Source organism: Balaenoptera musculus, chromosome 5, assembly GCF_009873245.2.
Source record: "Balaenoptera musculus isolate JJ_BM4_2016_0621 chromosome 5, mBalMus1.pri.v3, whole genome shotgun sequence".
NCBI lineage: Eukaryota > Metazoa > Chordata > Mammalia > Artiodactyla > Balaenopteridae > Balaenoptera > Balaenoptera musculus.
Window position 1 is genome coordinate 22387389 of NC_045789.1, and position 26156 is coordinate 22413544.

The 26156-nt window shown below is 35.6% G+C and overlaps 1 protein-coding gene across 9 annotated transcripts in view; it reads right to left on the reverse strand.

Annotated features, from left to right (window-relative positions):
- Positions 1 to 564: 564 nt before the first annotated feature.
- Positions 565 to 26156, reverse strand: part of UBE2D3 (ubiquitin conjugating enzyme E2 D3) — a 29968-nt gene continuing 4376 nt past the window's right edge. For 3 of the 9 annotated variants that reach the window (XM_036853632.1, XM_036853629.1, XM_036853631.1), the window contains 7 exons: positions 15590 to 15653; positions 15470 to 15501; positions 8759 to 8836; positions 7478 to 7583; positions 5129 to 5222; positions 4659 to 4708; positions 565 to 3138 (listed from right to left, as the gene is read on the reverse strand). In XM_036853632.1, coding sequence (XP_036709527.1) covers positions 4660 to 4708; positions 5129 to 5222; positions 7478 to 7583; positions 8759 to 8836; positions 15470 to 15501; positions 15590 to 15653 — 423 coding nt within the window. In that variant the 3' untranslated portion in view covers positions 565 to 3138; position 4659. The remainder of the gene's footprint in view (positions 3139 to 4658; positions 4709 to 5128; positions 5223 to 7477; positions 7584 to 8758; positions 8837 to 15469; positions 15502 to 15589; positions 15654 to 26156) is intronic. The other 6 variants (XM_036853636.1, XM_036853637.1, XM_036853635.1 and 3 more) reach the window with 4 other exon arrangements.

Below are 26156 nucleotides of genomic sequence, written 5' to 3' on the forward strand. Positions count from 1 at the left end.
GTTAAGACCAGAGTGTCTTTAAACACAGACTTTAATGGTAACAATCCTTTAAGCTCTATTAACCTTAGCTATTACAAGTGTTATGCAGATGTCACTATTAGACAATATTTAGTGACTTGCACTGGGTTCCTCATAAAATAGAGACAAATTCACTTAAAACTGTAATCAACAATCATTTAACAGTTTTGTTATGCCAACACAAAACATGGCTAATTTGAGTCACTTCCAAAATCACTAACACAGCATGATCAGTATCTGAAGTATGTCAACTAAGCCATTAAAAAAAAAAAAAGTGAGTGTTTCACTACCCCTGAGACCACCAGTTAACTGTGGTTCATACTTTAAAAAATTGTGAGTACACCCACACAAGAAAGCAGAGTAGTAAGTTATTTTTTTTCTTTTAAATCTGATTATCACATTGCAAACCTGCCCAGGAATAAAAATGAGTCACTTAAAATATAATTTATCATTAACAGGTCAACTGGACTATAATCCCCATAGGTTAAGAGAAACTTAAGTATTTAAAATCTGAGTTATGCATTAAAAGACGTAGGAAACAGGAAGAACCAAAATCAATTTTTAATCTAATGATCACTTCAGTCCTATACATGGCACTAGTAATATATATGGGGGGGAAAAGGACAAATTCTTGGATTCTTTTGAAGGTTTCATTGCAGATGATCTCAAGTCCAGTGTTCATACATTCCAAAATGTTGGTTTTCCAGGTACTTTACTGCTCTCTTAAACCTGGAGAAGCCTTTATGGCTTATTCCCTTAGAAGTGACATACGAAGTATAGAAAGCATCAAGTCAAAGATACAGAGAACTGGACACATCCACTAATCATTATGACAATAATTTAAGGAAGTCATCTCTATAAACACGTAACGGCGGGCTGTCTATGGCTAAAAAGGTCAATTTGAAAGCCAATTAGGAATCCAGAAACTCCGACAAGTATGTTTTATTCATGGTTGGCTTTTAAGAAATGATATGCCTACTATAAAAGCTGTTATTTTGAGGGACTCTCAGAATTAATTATTCTAAAAATAGAGCCAAAAAAAGTTTCTTACCTTGTGGAGAGGTATGTTACTAATTTCTCATTTGTACTTTGAATCCAACAGTTTTAACAGTATGACATCTACCCTTGAGTTATTTTTAAAGCAAAAGATAAAATGAAAAATTCACTCATTGGAAAATTGTATAACTGGATTGATATTTCTCAATGAAATGCTTATTACAGAATTAACAAAGCCAAAACATCTTCGGAAGGCATGCATTTCACTTTCAGTTTAGAGAAGAACCTTAAGTCAATAAATCATGTCCAAACTACATATTAAAATGTTTATAAAAATCAAGCTTTAACATTTATTTTATATCTAACTTTCCACATCTGTGCGCAGACAAGGAATAAGATTGCACATAAGTGTAAGCAGTGCAAAAATGTGGAAGTGGAAAAGTCACAGATGTGCTAGAAATTGAATACAGGACTGTAAGAAAGCAATGGACAAATCAAAATAACTAGGAAAAAGTAATAAAACTATAGGGTCAGAATTAGGAAGGGTGAAGAATGATAATGCCCTTGTTACTACAGAAGTTAAATAAGTGGCACAGATAGCACTTGTCAAACAAAAAATAATCCAATAGCATTGACTTTTATTCATTCATGTTAAGTCACCTGAAATGATATCTGTTGCATTTAAATGCTCATTAATGTAAATGGCTGAACAAATTCATTTTAATGGATACTCACTCCATTAAAAAAAAAAAACTCAATATCCCACATAGTTAAGTCACTTCAACATAGCCTTATGACAACTCCCACACCAAAACAGTACTTTATTTTGTAAATTTTGACCCATTATTACTCCCATGTTATGGTTTTTTCAGCTGTCAAGTGTACAAGGTGAAGAAAAAATTTAGTTAGATGGGGGTTGCACCTGGAAAATAAATTTCTTAAACTCCATATACACGTTTCAAAACTGCTGGGTCCCAAGTCCATCTATGAACTCCCGGGCTGCCAGTATCATGTGCAGCATACTAAAGCTACACTATCTGAATAGCTTATTAATTCTGCATAAATCAGGTCAATCAATGTGTCAACCTGTAACAGACTGCACACTTTTAACTGAACATGGCAAAATATTCACTCTCTAGAACTTTACATCATCATTTGATGTCAAACAATGAAGCAAATCCCAACAGTATATACAAAAAACAGCTTTGCATTTACAAAAGATTGTTTCCCATACTGATTAATCCAGGCAGCTAACTCATTGGTTTATGCAACTTTATTGAAGAAAAATAAATCAATTACTAGCAGAGCTATTAGTTGATCACTCATCCATTGACAACTTGCATCATTTATTCAGTGCTATATTAAACAGTGTATTGGAAGATAGATTAACTAATAGCTCCAAGCCTCCTAACAATTTAAATGAAAATTACAAAATGTTTGAGACCCTATTTTGGAATACAAAGGGTGTTTGACTTCCAATTTCCATTCTCTGTAGAACAAGAACAGGTCATTCCTTTATTGACATGCATAAAATACATCACATTTTCTGTTCTGCTGATGCTATAAATTCAATACCAATTCTCCAGCCACATCAGTTATGAGCATAAAGTATATCATGTAACCTCAAATCTCTAACAGTGGAAGGCTTAAACAAGAATGGATGCTGCTAGAATAATGCTGCTTCCTTTGATGTGACAACTCAGCATCCATCTCCCTCCCCCTCTGATGATTCTTCAGCATGTTAGAGCAGTGAGGAATGGTTTTAGTCTCATAACCAAGTTAGAGTGAAGACATTGGCCACATAATACACATGCTCCATTTTTTAAAAAATTCTGAATCTTGGGCAACTGTTCTCTTGTAACTACTTTACAGTTTCTAAAAGCAGTTATTGTCCAAAGCTGGAAGAGCTTAAGTCTTCTCAGATGAGCATGTGAATGAATGGAGGGAGGTAAACAAAAAATAAAATTAAAAAAGATGAGGTCTGATAGGGGAGCAGCCGGATAAGAAAATCAAAAAAGGAACAGTAATTTAAAGTTTATTCCAGCTATAATGCAGGTTATTCTGACTTTAAGGTAGCATCACATGGCATACTTCTGAGTCCATTCCCGAGATATTCTGTTGTACCTGTAAATAAAAAAGATGTTATTTAAAAAGTTAAAATAATTTTTAATACTTAAAAGGGAAGGAAAGAATCTATTTTACCTCTAGACTCATCAGGGAGTCACCTTTAATGGCTATGATTAGAATAAAGCCAACAAGGAAGAAAAAGCACTGGTACTCAAAGCAATGTAGGAAACGAGAACTTTATGCTTCAATACAATGTCCTAATACACTGCAAGTAGTATTTTAATAAACAGATAGAATGACTAACAAAAATCAAAGACCTTTTCTGTCTCCTACCACTGAGCTAATGTTCTATTAGAAACTCTACAATTAGTATCCATTCCAACAAATTTTAACATTTAAAATTTTTTTTACAATTCATAAGAACAGCAGATTCTGTACATCTATATAGCAATTTCCATTAAAGCCAGACCAAACAATGAACTAAAACATTTTGATCTGAATCCTAGACTTTGAAAAGTTACTTCACCCTGGATATTACCAAAAGAGACAATGCCTTTGAGACTTCGGCACAGGCAGAAAAGTAAGACACTGGGTAAGGTGATAAAAGAGCAGTAATTTTCAAGACGAGGTGGGTGTGTCATGTGTTAATCAAAACCATGTGTTACTTTTAAAGTGTGGTGATTGGCGCTAACAAGCCCCACTTGAGACCTGATGAATGAGACTCTGGGAGTACAACTGGGGGCATCTTTGTTTTAAAAGATCAACAGGTAATTCATACATGAGCAAGGTTATTTATTACTCAGGAAGATCACTAATACTGATAAAATGCTATCAATTTCTCCTTGTATTACAACCATGCCACAGGCTACTTACCCGAACAAATAATGAAGTGATAACTTTAAGAAACAAATGTATAAAAGGGCATAGGAGAACTTTTGATTTATATTTACAGTTTGACCTCTATAAAATATTAACTAACTTCATTTCAAACCGAGAACTAAACATAGTTCAACCATTTTTCTAACTTTAACATATAAAAATTCTTTCCCCCAATTCATGGTTACCTCATTTAAGGATACCTCTTGTAGAGCCAGCACTTTAAAACAAAGGTTTTTATTTAGCATACGGGGAGCCACAAAGTATAGCTGACACTAATGCATGCTTGTCAGTAATGAACATTTAGTATAGATGGTGAGGCTTGAAAGTGTTTCTCCCTTACATTGTTATCTCTTGGCAAAATTTTAACCAAGTTACCACATTCCATATAGTACTGAAGTTTAAAATATACCAATTTTAAAGTTAAAATTTAAATACTGTAGTAGTTTGAAAAAGAAACTAAATTTTTCTTTTCTTACTGGTGCTAGATAACTGGTTTGCCATGCAAAAATACTCTCAAGCAATAATGACTATTGGGTATACTTTCACGCTAAACAGAGATCAAGCAGTTAAATGTACAGTTTTCAGAAAACTGCCACATCTGTTACCTTTTGTTAGTTAATACAGTGCCTTAACGCATGCAGCACTCAAGTGCTGGCAGTACCATGAATAAGCGCACCATAGAGTGCAGATCCTCTTACCCTACAACATAGCGTATTTCTCTGTCCACTCTCTTGCTAACCTATTGTACCTAATTGAACAAGTATACTTAGCATTAATTATAACATACAAGTTATAATGGTAAAGTTGTACATAAAGAATTCAATATATAAAAAATTTAAACCAAATTTTTACAACAGTACCGATATTTTTTTTCAAAAACACAATTGGGGTGAAGAAAAAATACCTTTCTTCCTCAAAACAAAGTGACAAAATGTTGAACATGTTAGAAAAATAAAACATTTTAGATGGGCTATTTATTGCCACATAAACCAAATTAAAAAAAAAAATCACATTTCAATAACTGGCTTTCTACACATTTCAACTATCATCTTACCAGAAATAAGCATCAAGTCTTCTTGGCGTTGCCACGACTTACAGCAAAGTGTAAGCCTAACTTATTAAGAAAAGCCACTTTTTATAGTGTTTTCTTAAACTAGTACATACTTACTTATCTCTGTCTGTTTTATAGATCCGTGCAATCTCTGGCACTAGGGGGTCATCTGGGTTTGGATCACATAGCAGTGAACAAATGGATAAAAGAACTGGAAGAAAACAAATGCTTGTTACCCATCATCAGGAATTTGGATAAATACAAGTATTTAAAAACATGTATTATAAACCTCAATCTTCAAAAGATTTTTATTAGTTTATATCTTAGTCTCCATAAGACAAAGCTTTACAGAGATTCTGCTTTATAGGAGACAAGTTCCTGGTAGGTAAGAAATACTAAAAACAGATCTTTGCTGGCATCAAGTTTACTGATTAGATATAAAAATCTGCCAAAATCAGGGGTTCTAAGGTAGTAAAATGATGCCATATTAGTTTATATTACTATTTTTTTTTTTTTTTTTTGCTGTGCTGCAAGCCATGTGGGATCTTAGTTCCCCAACCAGGGATCGAACCCGTGCTCCCTGTAGCAGAAGCGCAGAGTTCTAACCACTGGACCACCAGGGAATTCCCTGTATTACCTTTTAAAATAGTTAAGTGGTATAAGAATTTAAGTAACTGGAGTTTCTTGGTACTCTGCGGGGTGGGGGGACCTTGAATAAAAATATCTGGGGAACATCTGTGCAGTATTATTCTTAGCTGTTTGTCATGATAAAAAAAATCCACTTTCTGTCCTGCTCTCGGGGGAGTTTCACAAAAATTCACAACTGCCCCCAATGACTGTATGCTTTGTCTCCCTGAATTTATAAGGCAGAGACCATATCCCAAGAGTATTGGTTAAATTTAACAACGTCAAGATCTATTACTAAGTGGGCCTTCAACTCTAGCTCTTACCCTGCCCTGTTCAAAATATCAACTTAAAAGATGCCAAGCATCATGGAACATGTACCTAATTCATTCTGAATGTCTGTTATGTGCCAGACACTGTGCAAGGTTTTTATAAAAGTTTAAGATATAAAAGCTTAAAATGGTCAAAAGACAACATTATTATCGCACATATAATTTTAAAACCAAGTGCGGGGGCAGATATAAAACTAAACCCATTTATAGAAGAAGTGTTCAGTATTACAGTGCATTCCCAACGATGGTTAAAAAAATAACCTGGAACCTAGTATTAACGCTTTCTTAATACCAGGTATCTGGTGTTAAGAGAGCCTGATCTGAAAAGAAACTTGAATGTATCCAAGAGGGTGAAAAATAGGCCTAAAATTATGCCGCACTTGAAAGAATTACAGCAGCATTCACCCAAATTGTTTTTCTTTTTCCCCGCAAAAAGTATTTCCAATCAAATAAAATTTTGGGAACACTACACAGTCCCTTTAAGGAGATTCAAAAGCACTGTACAAACATATGAGAGACTTTATGATGTCCTGCCTTAAAAACCAAATGAACAAAACCAGTTTCACGTTGCATTTACCATACTCATAAAAATAAAACTTTTGGTAAAACACTATTAACTATTTCAAGAAACAATCTGGGGAATGCTGCAGTAAGTACTCAGCCAGAAATTGAGAATGCTTCGAGTTAGCTGCTATCCTCAAATATCTGAAATACTGTCATAATTAGCAACATTAAAAACTAATTTTGTGTACTAAGGAATGCTAAGCCAACACCAAAAACTGAAAATCACTAAAAGGCAGACTTCCTTCCCATTAAGTAGTTTTGTGTTAGATGATTTTATTTGTGGGGTAAAAGCGACATAAAAGCCACCAGAGTCATTCAAAGAGTAAGAGATGCAGAGACACTCCATCTCCATCTGGGATATTGACATGGAGACTGGACAACCTATTAAAGATGTCACATAATGGATCCCTATTAAAGTAGAAGAGCAGAATTTATCTACAGACCTTCCCAAGACTATACATTTTAGACTATTATTAGGTAGGAACAACCTACCATGACCACAAAACACCTAACTAAAGGTTTTTTAAAAAGGTTTTTTATCTAAAAAATAATAAACACAGGAAAGCAAAATCACAGTTTTTCTATAAGAAAGCACAAGTTTCAAAAGCTCTATTAACTTTCGGTATATCATTTTAGCTAAAAGGCAACAAGTGAATGAGATGTGCAGGTGGCTTGGGATTGAAAAATACTGCAGAATCAATTAAAATAAACGTTGCTACTGTTATTTGCAAATAATGCCCCCCCATTTGAATGTTACCTTCTTCCCACAAAATGTTTTTAAATCAATACTGCTAAAAGAGCAAAAATGATGTAACTTCTTGTTCCTTTCCCCACCTTTATCAAAAACTTGTCATTATAAAAATACTCAGAAAAGTAGGCTCAAAAATGAAACTCCTTTAACTATTAGAAAATCAGCCTCTCAAGACTTTCTCTAAAACTATTTTACCTTTAGAAATAGTTAAAGCAGGAGACCACTGTGATCTTAGAATATCGAGACAAATGCTGCCATTACTGTTAATATTTGGATGATAAATTCTTGTTGTAAATGCAACCTAAAAACAAAAACAAAAACAAAAACTTTAGGTATTTTTCCCAAATAAAAACAAGCACCCTAAACTCTGGCAGAAGACTTTAGCAAGACTCAAAATACTGTTAAAATTCTAAAAAATCAAATAGCTAAAACCTAATTAATACACTTAAAAGGACCAAATATTACAGAAACTAGTTTCTATATTCTGACCAAGATCCCTCAGGGGCTCCCCTATTTTTAATTAAATGGAATATACAACTTTGGGGCAAAAATGTTATTGTCAATGATATAGTGGGGGTTGTTCTGAAGGTTAACTTTTGGCCCTACCATATCATGAGTATCAAAGAGCCATTTGAAGGGTATTTAACATTCACTTAAAAATAAGAAACTTCCAAATGTAAACCAAAACACACAGGCCAGCTCATTTAAGGCATCGAGTTACAAAGGTATGTATTTGAGCCTCCATTTCCACTGTACATAAAAAACACAAATTTGAATATCACAAAGGCATTTCATCTAAAATAACTGTCACATTGCACCTATAACTGTGAAGATAGTTTTAGTGACGTGCCAATGTTCTATATATACTGTCTTCCATAGTTATTCATATAGCTTGAGTTTTATCTCTATCGCTCTGAAAAGTTAAGGACCACATGCTTTTAATACCTATAAACCAGTCACCCCAGTGCATTAAGCAACTCTTGAGTTTTGATAAATTTACTGTTACGCATGCAAGCTCAAAGCCCAAAATGTATTACAGTCTGTCGAAACCCCAATACAAACAGGGTATAATTTGTAGCAATATGTGAAAATGCATACTGAAGTTGGATATTTGGAAGTATTGTACATTAGGGGTAATAATCCAAATCTGTATAAGCACAATAAAGGAGAAAATAAAAAAAGCTTTCACATGGTATATTTGAGCCTTGCAACATTAAGGATAAGGCAATTCTCACCTCCATTTACAAAGTTCAAATCCAGATTTAGCTGCTCTTTTAACTAAAGGTTAAGAGTCAGCATTCAACATCAGTGATTCAACTCAATATATACATTCAGCCTCAATTATTCTTATTCACTATACATTCATATCAATTCAGCCTTGACTTACACAGAACCCTAATTTCTAAGAATTAGAAATTCTTATTTCTGGAATAGAACACAAATCTATACTCACAGATTTGGGGGGGAAATACTTGCCTTAGGTGGTTTGAAGGGGTAGTCTGTAGGAAAATGAATTGTCAAAAAGAATACACCGCCTTGATATGGGCTGTCATTCTGTGAAAAGAAAAATATGCTTAACTCTGCTATTTTAAATGTTATTGCTAGATAATTCATGTAACATTTCTATTTTCTAAGCATTTCTCTAATATGAAGCAAAATTACCTATTTACACTGCAAGAGTCCAAATTATTCCACAATGAAGTTCGTATTAATGAAAAATCACAATATTTACTATAGAACAATGAACCCTAATTTACTTAGATCCTATTTTATGTAAGTAAAGAAATTTAGAAAAAATTACCCAGAAACACAAGGTTCTAGACCCCAACTCTCACAAAGTATACTTAGCAATAAGTCTACATAATAGTACCAAATTATAATTTGAAAATATAAGCTTACATTTATTTGTAGAATATTTCTTCTAATGATAGTCATATATACACAAATGGCTTTGTACCTCAACAGGCTATTCTGGTTACTGGCAAACCAAAAAGTTAGGTCTTATAGGTAACGTAACAACTCCCTTCAATAGGAGAAGTGGAACAGAAACAGAATATGTTTTTAAAGAAAGTTTAGTTCCCAATTGGCTCCTCAAAATTCTCATTTAAAAACCATGAAGTCTTGGGACTTGCCTGGTGGCGCAGTGTTTTAAGAATCTGCCTGCCAATGCAGGGAACACGGGTTCAAGCCCCGGTCCAAGAAGATCCCACATGCCGCGGAGCAACTAAGCCCCTGCGCCACAACTACTGAAGCCCACGTGCTTAGAGCCCGTGCTCCGCAACAAGAGGAGCCACCACAATGAGAAGCCCACGCACTGCGATGAAGACTAGCCCCCGCTCGCCACAACTAGAGAAAGCCCACGCGCAGCAACGAAGACCCAATGCAGCCAAAAATAAAAATAATAAATTAAAAAATAAAAACCATGTAGTCTTTTCTTCAAAAGCACACTACTGAGTTCTCTACAGCCAATCAATACACAGGATTACTTGATTTGGAAAACTGTGCAATGTTTGTCTGTATTTCAACAGAAAATACAACATTTTAAGCTATATTACTACTTTTTCTCCTTAGCTGTCTTGCTCACTTTGAATATGAAGAACTCCTCAGTAAATAAATACTGTACAATGTTAGTATGAAGTAACATTTGGGAGAAACTTGCTAGTATTTTACGTTTAATTTATTAACCGATAAAAGGAAAAAGATATTGTTCCCATTTTATGAGTTGAGTAAAATAGGACTTGAAATTACTTAGTAAAGTGTACAATTGGTACACGATAGAACCAGGAATTCAAACCCAGGTCTTCTGAAGACCACTGCTCGACTCGGATCAAAGAATGACGACAAAAGATGGTGACCCAGTCAAGGATTTTAAGGTCAAAGTTTTTTTTTTTTTAAAAAAGGGATTGCATAATTGTCTCTGGATATGCAGAGCCAACCTGAAGACGTGTTTGAAAATTTGCAGTAATTGAGTTATTACCAACACCTATTCCTCTCCATTTGAGTGAGGATATATACAGCACTAATATGAGCCTTTTTCTATGCCCACTCTGTATGTGAGGCAAATAACCTTCACAGGTCTGACGCTTTAAGTTCATTTAATCCCCAGACCTCTGTAAAATAACTAAACATTAGTTGAATTACTTTAACTCCGCCGTTCTATTTACTAAGTATATGTAAGGGACACAGAACAATTTCTTATCTTGATGAGCTTACAGTCTGGTAAAGAGACATACAGTGAAATGTTATAGCTATTATGAAAAATGAACAAGGGTATATACCTGGGTTTTAAAGGAGAAAGGTCAACTTACTGATAATCAAGTTCAAAGAAACATGACTATTAAATGGAAGTACTACTCTTTAAATAAGTCTTTCCTACTCCCAAGTCCCTCCTTTTCATAGTGCCTACAAAAAATTTTAATTCAAAAAACTAAGACTGCAAAACAGCATCTGAGAAGTATAGAAAAACAAATCAAAGCAAGGCACCAGAATGTGATCCGAACTTATTAGACCAATATATCATTGTTAAATAATAGCGCTACATTAACTGGAAATAGATGCTTCAAACAGCATACCCTTTTATAAAATAGGCTCATACTGAAGATATATGTTTGTACTGAGTACAGTTAACAATTTAAGGGTAAACCCCAAAACATTAAGTTTTCATTAAAGCCAATTCCAAAAGTTCTGTTTAAGCTTTCATTCCAAGTTTCATACAATCAAGCACTATATCTGACTGTTTCTTAAAGGCAGTCTAACAGTGAGATTTAGGCAAAGCCAAATTTCATTTCACTTTTTCAAAAAAAAAAAAAGAACTTACAGAATGAAAATATTTCAATGTTACAAATTAACACTAAAATTCCAGCAAATAGAAGAGGAAAAACTGGTAAAAACCATACATGATCTAAAGGTAACCAAACTACGTCATCAAAAAAATTGAGGCTCTATATCAAATTTACCATAAATTGACAGCAAACAAATACACCAAGAAAAAAAAAGGAATACACCGATCAGCAAATTGACCCCATCTTAGAAATCCAGAATACATATTGTATCTCTTTTTTAGAAACCTTCTACCCTGGTTTTGCTCAAATTTGTCCAAGTTGCTCCTCCCTCAGTGTCTGTACTCTTGCCCTACGGCAACTATAATGTATTGGTATTCCTACGGATCCATCTTCTGCTTCTATCTCCTGTCCCACACTTATTTTGGTAACTCTGGAATCTATCTCCGGTGTAGTTATTCATTCCAGGACATATACTCAAATGCCTATTGAATATTTCTACTTGGATGTCTCATGTGTCAAAGACTCAAACCACAATCGTAAAGCCACAGACTAGGATCTCATCATTGATTCTTTCCCATCTCCTCACAGTAGTTACCAAATGTCAAAGACCCTTGAAGTCTCCTGAACCAGACTCCTCTCCTTTATACCCACTGCTTTAGTTCGAGATCTTACTATCTTTTGTCTACATTATGGCAGTGGTTTACTATTGGTAGTATTCCTGCCTTCACTCTGGCTTCCCTCCAATTTATGCCTCACCCTAATGCTGAAGTGGTCTTTTCAAGGTCCAAGTTACTCTCCAGCTTGAAATCTAGCACAGCTTTCAAGATTAAAGTTCAGCTTTAATGATCTGATTTCCACCCATCTAGTTAGTCTCATCTTCCACCTCTTCTCCAGAATACACTCTCTGTATTGCACATAAAATAAGTATGTTTCACATCTCCTTTTTCTCCTGTTTCTTTCCCTACTTGGAATATTCTTCCTTACCCACAGGACCCTACCTATACTGTAGGGTCCATCTTGTGCTTAAATGTCTTAAAAAAGATAAATTAAAAAAGATAAATACAGCCCTCCCTTTAGTACAAACTGCAGGCTGTCCTTTTTAAAATATCTTGTTCTGTACACTATTATCCAACATAATTTTAACTTCCGTATTTGTATTTTCCTCTTACACTAGACTATAAAGCTCCTTAAAGAGTAAGGTACTAAAGAGGAGTTTTCACATATTATTAGCCTTTGCAGGAAAAACATAATAAACAACATAAATTGAAAAATTCACCCTTATGTAACAATAAAACAATACCCACTGCTTTAGTTCAAGATCTTACTTCAGATGGACCAAATATTTTACTTCAGATGGTTTTTGTATCTGATTCTGCTCAGGCTGCCAACAGTTACATTATTCACAGATACGGTACTTTCTTCTATGGCTATGTATCATAGATTAGATGGAAGTTAATGTGGTTCTCAAAATAATTTCAACAATGTCTTTCTGCCAGCTCCATTCACAATTTAAAAAAGGCAAGCACATAAATATCAGAAACAATAGGTAAGGAAGTTAGTTTCTCCTCACTGCATCAATTCTTCATGGAAATTTCCCTTAACATAGCACAAAATAACCAACAAAAGTTTAAAAACCACATAATGAGCAACACTCTGCCACCTTCTTTCAATGGTTTATTTTTATCGGCATTTGTGCTTCCGCAGTATCTTGCCTTCGGAAAGAACAAGCTAGCACGTAGTTTTTAAGAACCAAGCATTTTTGTTCAATCATCAAGAACATTTCCTTACTATAATCCACCAAAATCCAATAGTAACTCTGTCCTGAAACCTAAATTAGATGCTCCACACCTTAGAAAGTCAGCAATCTTTAGTTCTGTGACACTGCCATCACTTTGACCCAAGAAGCACTCCAAAGCAAATGTAATTTTGTTAACGTTTATTCTTCCAGCAAATCTGCAATTTATGGATTGTTATGCCACCACTAGCCCTACTGTTTTGGGTCACATCTGCATGCCACTTAGGGTAGGCATACTAACAAAATAGTATTATCTAATCAAACTGTGACGTTCTGTCATAAAGATGCAGTCAAAAGCCAAAACAGCATGGTTGTTTCATTGATACACTTCATAGTAAGGATAATTGTTAACCATTTACAAGCTGGCATCTAAACTGAGGTGCTTACTTACAAAGCGTGCAGTTAAAATCTGCATTTTGGGTGAGTTTTTATAACTTTTGACTCATTCCTGAAATTACCCAACAGTGAAAATTAACCTCCTTAGAAAACAAGTACATTTCAGAGACTAATGTTACTAAAGCAGAACTGTGCTATTATGGTATATATATATTTTTTGCTCTTGTTAATCAGGGAATACTTAAATAGTTCTGAAAATCAAATATTTGTTTTCAAAAGCAGAAAACTGCTATTCCTTTATATTAAAAGGTTGCTGAAAAAAATTAGCAAAGCATAGCCATAATCTGAAATACATATAAATGAAAAATGTTTCCTGAAAATAAAAGCAATTTAACAGCTGAAAAATTCTTTAGGATAAGCAATCTTCTATTCTGTGGAAAATTACTAACAAACTCCTCAATTATGCTTCACTTTGATTTACTATAGGTGTATTCCTTACCTTTTGGAAAGGAATAAATAAAATAACGAAGTCTCAAAAGTCTAGCAGAAAAACATTGCACTAATTTAAAAGAGTTGGTTTATTATGCACACCATCCAATTTTAAGTCCTGACTACCAACTTTTTTGTGCTTTATTAGTACAGACAACTAATTTTTATAATGAGACTATCTTAAAGCACTCTGAATCAAAGATGAGCTTTATTTGGTATAGATATGGCAAGGCATTTTACTGAATTCTTTGCTTTGAAAATTGGTGATCTATAATGGGAAAATTCTAGAAGTTGCAACTGTAAGTGCCTAAGTGGACCTGGTAGAAATTGTGGCAGACACACATTTTCTGAAGAAAGGAGGCAGCTGCTACTCCACCCCACGCTTGTAGAAGGAGGGTCTAGTCAGAGGGTTTTTATGTGAAGACTGTCAATGTGTAAAACACTGTGTGGGCCGGGACCTCCCTGGTGGTCCAGTGGTTAAGAATCTGCGCTTCCGCTGCAGGGGGCACGGGTTTGATCCCTGGTCATGGCCAAAAAATAAAACTTTGTATGGGCCAAACTGGGTAAGCCATGAGCTACTTAACTAAGTGTATTTAAGGGGGGGGGCGGGAATCACAGTTTTGTCACCAATTAGACAAAAGCAAGCACTTAAAACAGTAAAAACAGACCTTGAGGTAACTGGAAACAACCCTGACTCTGTAGTTTTTTCATTAGGATCTCAATCACAGACACATCTCAAATTGTTAAACTAAATATCCCCCCTCCATGTGATTTACAATCAGAACTGCTGAATGAACACTTGCTAAACCAACCCACCCACTGGCTAGCTTTTTTTTCCAAGGGCATTTCTTCTTTTAGAATTAGAAATATCTACTTACTGACCATTATCTCACCTAGTACATTACTGCCAGTTATGTTGAGATTAAAATACCAAAAGGGGGAAGAAAGCAGAAAATTCAGTAACACACACACACACCCCTCAGAATAGAAATCCTTAGGTACCTTCCAAGCCAAAAAAAATGTTAAGTATTGTTCAAGATACAGTCTTACCCCAGGATGTTTTACTGTGCTCTAATTCTGTGAAAACTCTTAGATGGTATCCATAATTCTGAATATTCAATTATCCAGCACATACAGTTTCTTATCTACCCAGGATAGAAAGGAATTTTGCTGTATTCAAAATGTCACTTTCTAAGGACTTCCCTGACGGTCCAGTGGTTAAGACTCGACGCTCCCAATGCGGGAGGCGTAGGTTCAATCCCTGGTCAGGGAACTAAGATCCCACATGCCGCATGGCATGGCCAAAATAAAATAAAACAAAATATCACTATCTACCTAAAAATATTCAAATTTTACATGAAACTAAAGTTCTATAGAAACTCAAATATCAAAATAATACAATTAAGCTAGATTTTAGGCAGCTACACGAAGAGAGTAAGATCTTTGAGTAATATCATGGTACAGCCAGAAAACTAATGGGCTATAAGTCAGGAAGCTCTGTGACAATACTTTACATTGCTATGAAAGAAAATAAGATTGGAAGAGATATTTGATCGATCATAGAAGAGCTATACATACTCTACAACCTGAACACAGGGACAGACACTTAACAGTATACTTAACTAATGACCAATTGTTTCTTTCAAAAGCAGTGCAACAACCATAGCATATCTCAAATAAAATTACAATGTAATAAAATAAAGCTAAAGGCTTAGTTAAAAATTACTAACTACATCAATGCTGGATTTTAATTAAAAAAGCAAAAACTTAATTCTCAGTACTTACAGGTCCCATAATTGTGGCTTGCCAATGAAACACTAGAAAAAGAAAACACTCTTGTTATTATCTAAAAATACACAAGCTTTTTCGAAACTAACCATAAAAATCAACTTGAAAATTACTTACTATCATCCCCAACTGGACCTGCAGAACATTGTGCTGGAGGGTCACGGGCCAAATCACTAAGTTCCTACACCAAGACAGAAAATGCTGGATCATGTAACCATAATAGAAAACACAAGCAAGTAAAGACAGTCGTCTGCTTCCAGTTATTTTTACACCATTCTTTAAGAGACATATAATCACAACTTACATCAACAATACATTCTATTAGGAAAGAAAACGTAAGTAACCCTAGTCCAGTTTCTGGGACACACTAGGCACAGTTATTTTATGGACACATACCAAGACAATCATCTCGGCTAGGGGTTCATAAAAGCACACACACACATCGCTCTGAAGTTCTACCGCAGGCATACACCTCGTTTTCCCGTGCTTCAGGGATACAGGGTGGGGGTGGGGGTGGAGGGGGGTTTGTTTTGTTAAAACAAACGGAAGGTCTGCGGCTACCTGGGCCATCTTCCTAACAGCACCTGCTCACTTCGTGTCTTTGTATCATATTTTGATAATTCTTGCAGTATTTCAAACCCTCTACCAGTAAAGAAAGATTACAACTTGCTGAAGATCCAGATAATTAAGTGTTTTTTAGTAATAAAGTATTTTTAAATTAAGGTACATTTTTTAAGACATAATGTTATTGCACACTATATAGACTACAGTAGTGTAAACATTCACTTTTATACGCACTGGGAAACCAAAAAAAAAAAAAAAAAAGACTTGCTTTATTGTGATATTCGCTTTATTTGGGTGGTCTGGAACCAAACCCTCAATATCTCTGAGGTGTGCCTGTACATGAACAAAAGCTGTCCTCTTACAAAATGAAAAAGTTGTAATCAGACACCTTCCTAGGTTAAGAACTTAGGGCAGTTATCAACATTCATGTGATTTGCTGAGCTTTCAGACCATCTCAGAGGCTCTGTCTTAAATACTGTCTGCTGTCTTAAATACTCTGCTTTTTCTCAACCACACTACCCAGTGACCACATTTTCTCCTTAAAAAATCTCTCATGGGGCTAGGTAAGTACCCCTTTTGGTTTTATCTCCTTATCCCTCAATTCAACCTTGTCTTTTACTCAACATTGAGTACATGTCTGGAAAAACCTACCTCTCCAGGTAGAAAAGCATTTTGCTCTTAGCAAAACAAGCAGTATCCACAATTCCATTTGACCTTATATTTCCAACGTAAGTGTAATTTAGCCCTTCCATGACTTATGCATAATCCATATGGATAATCTAGTAAGAAAACAGAGTTGCTTCTTTACAAGTTTAAAAAAATTTATGATACAGCTTTATCTCTATATACCTATGTATAAATTCCTACAGTACAGGGATTTATAGACCTTTGAGATAATAATGGACTTCTAAGAAAAAGGTGGGGAATACACTGCAGGAAGACAGAGCAAATATTTGCCTTTATTATGGTCAAAATAATGCACTTCAGAAAACAGCCAATTGTTCAGGAATATCAGTCTAGATTCACTCCATTAAAACAAAGATCAATGCAGAAGAACTGTCCTTGGGGGGGGGGGTAATCATTTTGCAATATACATGTATCAAATTATTATGTTGCGCATCTATTACATTATATCTCAAAAATAAAACTGGGACAAAGGAGTGCCTTGATATACTTTGCCAATTTGCTTCTGAATCTCAAACTATGACTGCTTATAAGGTTATCAAGGCAGCCAGGGAATCCCAGGAGTCACAATCTTAAGATGATAGGAAGATCAGATCAGACTTTTATGCTTGCCCATGTAAATATACCTCATTTGTTCAACATATTTAAAGAAAGGGGGAAAATTCATTCCAAACACTTAGATTCTGATCAGTACTAATTACAGAAGCTCTTATCCCAGAGTTAAGCAACTAGTTACAAGAAACTGAAACTATGTACAGCTTTAGCTTAGAACTAAATCATAGTTTTTTGAGTAAAAAAAATATACTGGCAGCTTGAACTAATCAACTATCCAAATGACTTTTTCATAGGCCAGATCAACTCTCATAAAGCATTTATTTGCATTCCATGATCAGCCACTTTATTATAATGGCAAGCTACTTCAATACCATCTCAAGATATATACTTTATTGCAGATAAGGATTGAGCATAGTCTAACTGATATGAAGAGAACTTTTTTCCATGTTCCAAAACTTATTTAACAAGTTCTGTTGTTTAAATGATCCACCAAAAAAAGATAAACCAGAAGCTAACTTATGCAGGCTAACTTCCTCTGCCGGAACATAAGGGCCCAAAGAAGTCTATTTTAAGATTAAAAACTTACCTGTTCCAAACCACCCTCCCCGCTTTCCTACACAACGATAAAGATGTGAACTGTCAAAAATGCTACTAAAACCAAACACAAACTTGCACATACAATTCAAATGCTCAAATACAGCATCATGAAATAAGGACAATGAATATGCACCTCCCTCAATACGGATCATCAGTCTGGAGTCTCACTTTTAATCCAATTTAGACCCACTGTTTCCTAGGCTTATTTCCTCATCTCTAAAACACAACAGAAATGCCTGTTGTTACAGAACTTTTGAAAGAATGAATAAGATAAAGTACTTCAGCACACTATCTGGCACATAATGTATTAGGTGCTCAGCAAGCAGACCACCCACCTTGAAGGCAAGATTTCCTAGATAGGCACTCAAATCACTTGTTTACTAAACAAAAGCAAAACTGCTTTATGAATAGGCTACTTATTATAGCCTTAGTTTATTTAAATCTTTTGCCTATGTGATGAATTTTTATGCTTAGTTGTCTATAACATACTCTTCTAGCAATTATATGGCTCATGCTATGATATACATTAATAATACAAGGTCAGCAATTCGTGGGCTATCTGTGGATAGGGTTTTAAAGAAACCATGTTATTGAGTCGTATGAAATTACTAATACTTGACCATTTCTGAACTGCAATTTCATGTGGTTCTACCTAAAACTGTCTGGTAAGCATGTGAACTCAAGTATTAACTAAAATGAGTTTCTTACACGGACCTACCCCAAATTTATGTACTTTTCTGTACTTAAACACTTTTACATATGTTAATGATAAGAAAAATACCTAGCATTTTTAAATAAAAAAGTAATTTAATGATGGGTGGTCTAACAAAATACCCAAGTGATGTTGAAACAACTTCATAACGTTCAGGAATCTATAAAGCTGACCTAGAATATATCAACATCCTACTTCGAAGTTGCACATTTTATGAAAAATCTCAGAAAACATTTTTTAACGAGTCTTCCTGCACATGGACATCTTTGAATCACTCAGCCTTTATATGCTGACATTTTCACTCCTTTACAGTGAATGTATAATTTCAGAGAGCACTGAATTTCAGCTCTTCACTCCCATAACTTCAGGCTCTTATTCCCCTCAGATAATTTCTAAATGCCTTATTTTCCAAGTTCTCCATGACTAAGACACCTCTTAAGTAATACTCAAAGATCTAATATTCGGCCAAGTATGTACCAAAATCGACTTTAAAGTCAACATAAAAAAATGACCTAAAGTAATTTTAAGAATCAAAATATCTTTTAAATCATATACCAGCACTTACCTCAAAGATGCCAACTAATTCTCATGACATTATTATGTCCATAGCATAAGCAAATAAGATATAAGAATATCTTAGCAGTGAAAAAATATGAGAAAGAGCATAATAAGTCATCTCAGATGCTCTTCCATGCACCACTGTCTACTCAAACCCTCTTCTCCTACCTTCCTGGACATGCTTTTCTCATACTCCACACGTATGATTGTAGTGTTGGGGTGACTGTCAGCCACCATTAACCAACTACTCAGAAAGGGTAATCACAGCATTTTGTTCGCTCTATCCCTACCCAAGATTTTCAAATTGAAGCTGGAAAGGACACTTTTTCCTTCTCTAATCAGGAGCTGTAAGGATGTGACCCAGAGCTACTGGCAGGCATATGCCCTGAAATTACATGGTGAGTCCAAAGAAAAAGGGGCCACATTAGGCAGCAGAGATAAAGAACTAACTTGGCATAAAGATACACAATTTCAGTTCCTGAGGTTGTAGCTTGCTCTAATTCCTACAGTTACTGCTTTGATTGTTAACCACCCCAGTTTTCTTCAAGGGGCAGGGGCAGCAAAAACAGAGTAAGGAGGGATCCACTCTAAGCAGAGTGCTACCTGGGCCCCATTACCAATTATACACATTTTATCCCAAGAAATGTGTTGCTTTAATCTTGCTGTAAAACACGTAAGAAATATAAATGAAGCAAAGTCTCAAAATGAAACTAGAGGAAGCAGGGAGAAATCATGTGGCTTACCTAGTAAAGAGTTAAACTTTCAATAATAGGAACTAAAGATTAACTTAAATCCATTTCTAAAATAAAAAGTGTAATATCAGCTCAAGTTTCACCCAACAAAGCATTTATTCATTTATATGAAGACTACCTTCTTTGGTGTCAAGCATGTTAGGTCTGAAAATACTAAGCCAGAACATGAATGCCTCCCCCAATAGACTGAGCTAAAAAAAAGCAGACATAATACAAAACCAAAAAATTATATTTCAAACAACCTGAGTGCTTAAAGTAAAGGCATTCAACTGCTTTGTGAATTCTGAAAAGGTTATCACTAACCTTGCCTGGGTTTAGAACAGTGACATTTGAACTGGGTCTTGATGGAAGGATAAGCATTCAAGGTAGAGAAACTAATTCAAAACCAGGGGTGTGAAAGAAAACAGGCTGTAAAAACTTGCTTGTAGTTTGGTATACCAGAGACACAACAGGGTACCGGTAAGGGAGTAGCAGATGTGGTTAGAAAGGTTAATCAGGGCTGGATCTTTTGAGAGTCTTGAATATTATGGCAAGGACTATTCCACAGCCAATGGAAAGTCACTGATTTTTAAGCAGGAATAGTTTTTAAGCAGGAGTAAGACAAATGAGGTTTGGATTTTTTGATGTACTAGCAGTAGTACACTAGGAGTGAATGACTTTTTAAATTATTAATCCTAAAAGCAGCCATGTATTTGTGTACCTAGCTTGATAGTTAAGCTTAACATTTTTATTATACCTCTTTCAGATTTTAAGTTTTGCAGACATAATAGAAGATCTCTCATGTACTCCCCAGATGCCCTTCCCTTTCCCTGACAGGAGGTTAAGACTATCCTAAATTTGGTTTCTGCCATTTCTCCACCTTTTCATACACTACTACACATGTATGTAGCATTGTTTGTGACAAAGTCAAGGACTTCTAAGAACCTGATGAACTTCTAACCCTCTATCCCCCAAGTACACATGCCCACACAAAGTTTTACTTAATTTATGGGATGTCAAAGACCCTCCTCACCCTCCAAATTGTAGGAATACCTACTACAAAGGATGTATGAGTAGACAACTACATTAGGAAACTAGCAGTAATTCAGGTGAGAGAAGAACATAAACTAAGTCACTGGGGATGAAAAATATCTTACAACACTGATCACTTTACCCTTACAACCACCTTATGGAAATAGGTCTCATCTCCATTTTACATTAGTGGCCCCCCCTCCAAGAGGGGAAAGGAAAGACTGAGTTCAAATACAGGACATGATGCGCTTCAGGATGGGTAGGAAAGCAAAGTAGTGTATCTACTAGATAACCTGAAAAATAGGTCCAGGGATACATTTATGGCTGCTTTCTCAAAAGAGTGTCCTTGCATCAAAGATGTATTTAAGTTAAAGAATTTGATATGGTATTCGGCAAACTGGAGAAAAAAAATTTCAATCACACCAACCCAACTCCTCATCAAGACCACTGAAGTAAGAAAATAGTTGGCAGGGGAGTCTGGCACACACTGGCCAAACGCTCCACTCACCTTGAAAGGGCACTGGATCAAGGACATATAATATAGAGTACGATGTTAAAAACTGTACTCTCCATGAAAAAAAAAACACCAAAGTTAGACACTTCTCTGCCATGGTGTGCTCTTTTGGGGAAATTTTCTCCTTTCGGGATCATCTTTCTCTGAATTGCTTCTCCTGAAACCTCCTGAACACCTGGCTAGTGTGAGAATCCAGGCCTTCCCCCACTGGGAAATACGTTTCTCCCTTCCCTTTAAAAGCCTAAATTGACCGATAGGAAAAGGAGTCAATCAAATTTCTCTTACAGGCAACCAACAGGTATAGCTTAAGCCAGTGAGTGTTCTCATCTGGAGGTACATGATTAAACATTAATGAGTCTGACCATTCATTATGTGGGACTCAAAACAGAAAGCCTACAGTTTGTTTTGAGGAAGATCTTTGCTTCTATCACCATGGAACACAGTATCTTTGACAATTGACTGTTGGAGATAAAACATGAAAAGGCTGAGAGAGACACTGGCCAAGAACAGAAGTCTAAACATACTGCTAAATATTTGGTTTTTGTTTCTCTAGTCTCTCTACATCTTCCTCACTCGATATGAAATGACCAACCACAGACTACAAAGAACAGGAAACCAAGGTATTGAACAGATTAGAGGCTCTGAGAGATGTTAGGGAAGTATAAGAAACGGTCACTGCCTCCAAAAGGCTTATAAATTGGAAATACAACGATTTATGAATAACTATAGAGCAGCCATATGAGTAGATAAGCCTCTAGTAAGATTTAAGACCTCCGGTAACTATTATTTACACATTCTGCTAAACATTCAGCCACTACTTATACATTAGATCAACATAACCAAAGTCAGCATTTATGAAAACAAAATTTGTTTAATCAATTCTGCTACTGAAGTGTAACTCCCTATATAACCTTTTCTAGTTTGTCCAGTTCCATCATTCTCCCAAGGGCTGGCCAAAATTTCACCCAGATGACTACTGTGGTAAGGCCAAGTACAGTAGTTAATTATGATGTTAAGTACAATAATTACCACAATGTTCCACGATCATGTTATCCCAATCTCTGCCATCTTGCATCATCACACAAAGTCATAATAATAGCAGTACGGATACATTTCCTATCATCACTTTTGGGAAAACTTGAAGTCCATCCCATTACTGCAAGTTAATTTCTTGTATTTTATTCAAGAGTCCATTTCTTTCAAAACTTTTACTTGACTTCAAGATTTGTATGAGCATGGAAATCAACACTATAAAGACAGCCCTTGGGACTTCCCTGGTGGCACAGTGGTTAAGAATCTGCCTGCAATGCAGGGGACATGGGTTTGATCCCTGGTCCGGGAAGATCCCACATGCCGCAGAGCAACTGAGTCCACGCGGCACAACTACTGAAGCCCATATGTCCTAGAGCCTGTGCTCCACAAGGGAAGCCACCGCAAGGAGAAGCCCGCGCACCGCAACGAAGAGTAGCCCCCGCTCACCGCAACTAGAGAAAGCCCACGCAAAGCAACGAAGACCCAACACAGCGCCCCCGCCCCCCAAAAAAGGACAGCCCTTGCCTCTTAAACCTATACTGAGCAACATAAAATACTACCTTGGGAGCTGGATGAGATGAGGGCATGAGGTAGGAAGCTAGGAGAGTAAGTGTCTTCAAGAAATTCTGAAATAAGAATCACCCTCAAAGAACCTTTACGACCTAGCAATATAAAGGTATATATCTTGACCAATGATAGAGATCAAAATGCAATATTAATTACCCAATTAGGCAGACAATAATTGCTCTAGTTCTTACAAAGATCAAGTTTGCTATGAAGTAAACAAAAAGTTTTTAAACTTCGATGTTGTGAAATTTATTTTACATACCGCATGTGGATACAAATAGCAAGGAAGGAAACAACAAATATCTCAGAAATGCATGGTTACCGGAAGTCATTTCAAAAGAAGGAAGCTTGGCAAAAAGATTTTGGGATCTGAACAATTTCATATGTGGACTTAAGAATGGGAAGGAATAGTCCTCTTAAAAATCATTTTAGTTTGGAATTTGTAATTTCTTCTAAGAAATCCTGAAAGTTTCTTTTACATTAAAGATTAAGAGGTTACTTAAGTACTGCTTACCATGTCTCATTACATCACTGACAAGAAATTAACTTCCTGTTTAGTTATAATTATGAGACAAGTATGCCTGTTCATTCAGACAAGGTACAAAGAATGGCTTGAATGAATAATACTGTAATTTTCTTTCTTTAGATCACCATTAAAAATAAGTCACTTCAGATTACTCAAAGCTGTTCTTTTGTAAGCAGTACCTCTAAATGGGCAAAGACAGAGAGCCAAATTTAGTTCCTAAGCTTTGATCCATGAAAGCAAATAAGGCATTTTATAGATATGAAAACCAAAAATTAACAGCAGCCCAGTGGTTGAAGACATTCAATTATACATTAGCTAGGAAACTCTAACAAGGCTAGGATTAATGTGAGGTAGTCCATCCTGAAAATGAACAAGTAACCAAGAAGTAGTGAATTACAACTAAGACCCAAAAGGTTAAATACAACAAATTTAACTAAGAAAAGCTGGTTGGAGGTCTCTGAATGATACAACATTATGTTCACAGTATAGTTGGAGATAAAAATCTGATGTTTGGGCAAAGTATAAAATACTCATTTGAACTTTTCCCCTCCCCATGTAACAGGACCGAGGGTACCATTTTGAGACTAAATCTCATCTAACAACATAGACTGGCAAATAATATACTCACTAAACATATCCATTTTTCATTACGCTATACAATTTTGAAATAAGATCATTGTTACGGTAGCAAAACTAGATCAAGAGCACAAAATTTCCGGTGAAATAAAAATCATTTAATTTTGTTAACACTAATTTGTCTTGGAAAGGGAACTAAAGTAGTTATAAAATAAAACACACACTATAACAGTAAAATATATATAACTATATATATAACATCGTACAGGAAAGGTATTTAAATAAACCTATCTTTAATAATGGGTGAATCTGACATTGGAATAACGATTCCCCTTATTTTAAATAAATGCTTCCCTTACTAGATTTATAATTTTGAAAAGTTGTATAGAGTGACAAGTACCAGTTTATATGTTTACATGCTCGTTTCCTTCACTCAAAGAAGACATCCTCATGGGTAGTAACAGGCTTCCCTATATTTTGTCCCCTGAGACTAGACTACTATGCCAAACAGTAAGACCTCAATAAGTATTGATTAAATGATTATCCCTTATGTCTGAGGTTCTTAACCAGAGGGAGGCTTCAGAATCACCTAGGGGACATTTCAAAATTATGTGTTCCCAGAGAAATGATTCAGTAAGTCTGGCAAGACCTCATGTACCTACATTCTTTAAAAACTGTTTAACATTCTGAGATATATAATCCATGTCAAAACCCACATACACCAAATCTAGTAGAATGCAAAAGCTAATCTAGGATTTGAGAATTCAATCTGAAACATTTTAATCTCAATACTAGGAATTTGGTGTCTAATAAAGGGATTATAGTGAAATGCTTTGGAAAATCCTCAAGAATTGACTGTTATCTTAGGTAACAAAGGACACCTGAACGCAGGAGTTAACATACAATATAATGATAGAGATATCCAGTGATAGTTTTTCCCCAGGGCTAGCAAGAGTATTCAACTTTCCACTTGTATGATAACTACTAGAATTAACATTGGCGGTGATCACGATGAAACCAAAGCACAGTGTCAACGTCACCCTTGTTCAAATAAAAAACCGAGGTCATTACATGATCAGCATTTCTCAGTCAACAAACGCCCTACACACTAAGTTAGCTAGCTAAAGACAAACCTTGAGACATGATGCATACAGCCTATAGGCTCACTGGAAACAAGTTTATGATGTCCCTAGTGATTAGTCAGCACATAGTAGTTCCCTTAGTCCTTGAAGATACTAACCGAAAAGAAATTCACTCCTACTTTCAAAACTTATGTTAGCGAAAATCTAAACTCACAAATTAGCTATAACCTAAGAATAAAGTTCAATCCCAATTATTTAAATGTGAAGTGGGAGGAGAGAGCTTATTTCAGGAAGCAAGATTAAATTTAGGAATTGAAATTGTTCAAAATAGCAGACAGCATAGGGTTTAAGAGCTTGAGCTCTTGAGGCAGACTATCTGATTTGAATCTCAGCCCTTTACCAGCCATCTGACCATAGACAATAACTCACTCTATACCTGTTTTCTCACGTATAAAATGGAATGGTAAGAGCATCCATCTCATATGGTTGTTGTGAGAATTAAATAAGTAGATACTCATAAAGGGCTTAGAAACAGTGTTCAATACGGAGCAGATGCTAAGTCTAGCTGTTAGGAGAATGATACATACAAAAGAAAACTTCTGAAATACCAAAACCCTAAAAAGATGACATGACAATGTAGCGGTTAAGAGCACACACTGCAGAGCCCAATTGCCTAGGTCCTAATCCCAACTCTGCCATGATATGAGGACCCTGTTTTTTTAAAACCTCTCTGTGCCTTAGGTTTCTAATTTTAGAGTGGAGATAATAATTATACCTACTTCCTTGGGGTGTCATAAGATTGAGTTAATACAAGTGCTTCAAACAGTTCTGACATACTGCAAACACTCAAAGCATGAGCTATTCTTTCAGGCTTGGTTCATATTACATTTTATGTAAAGTTCTCTTTCAACTTCCCCAAAATACATGCACTGTGGTCATTCTGTTTGATGAGAG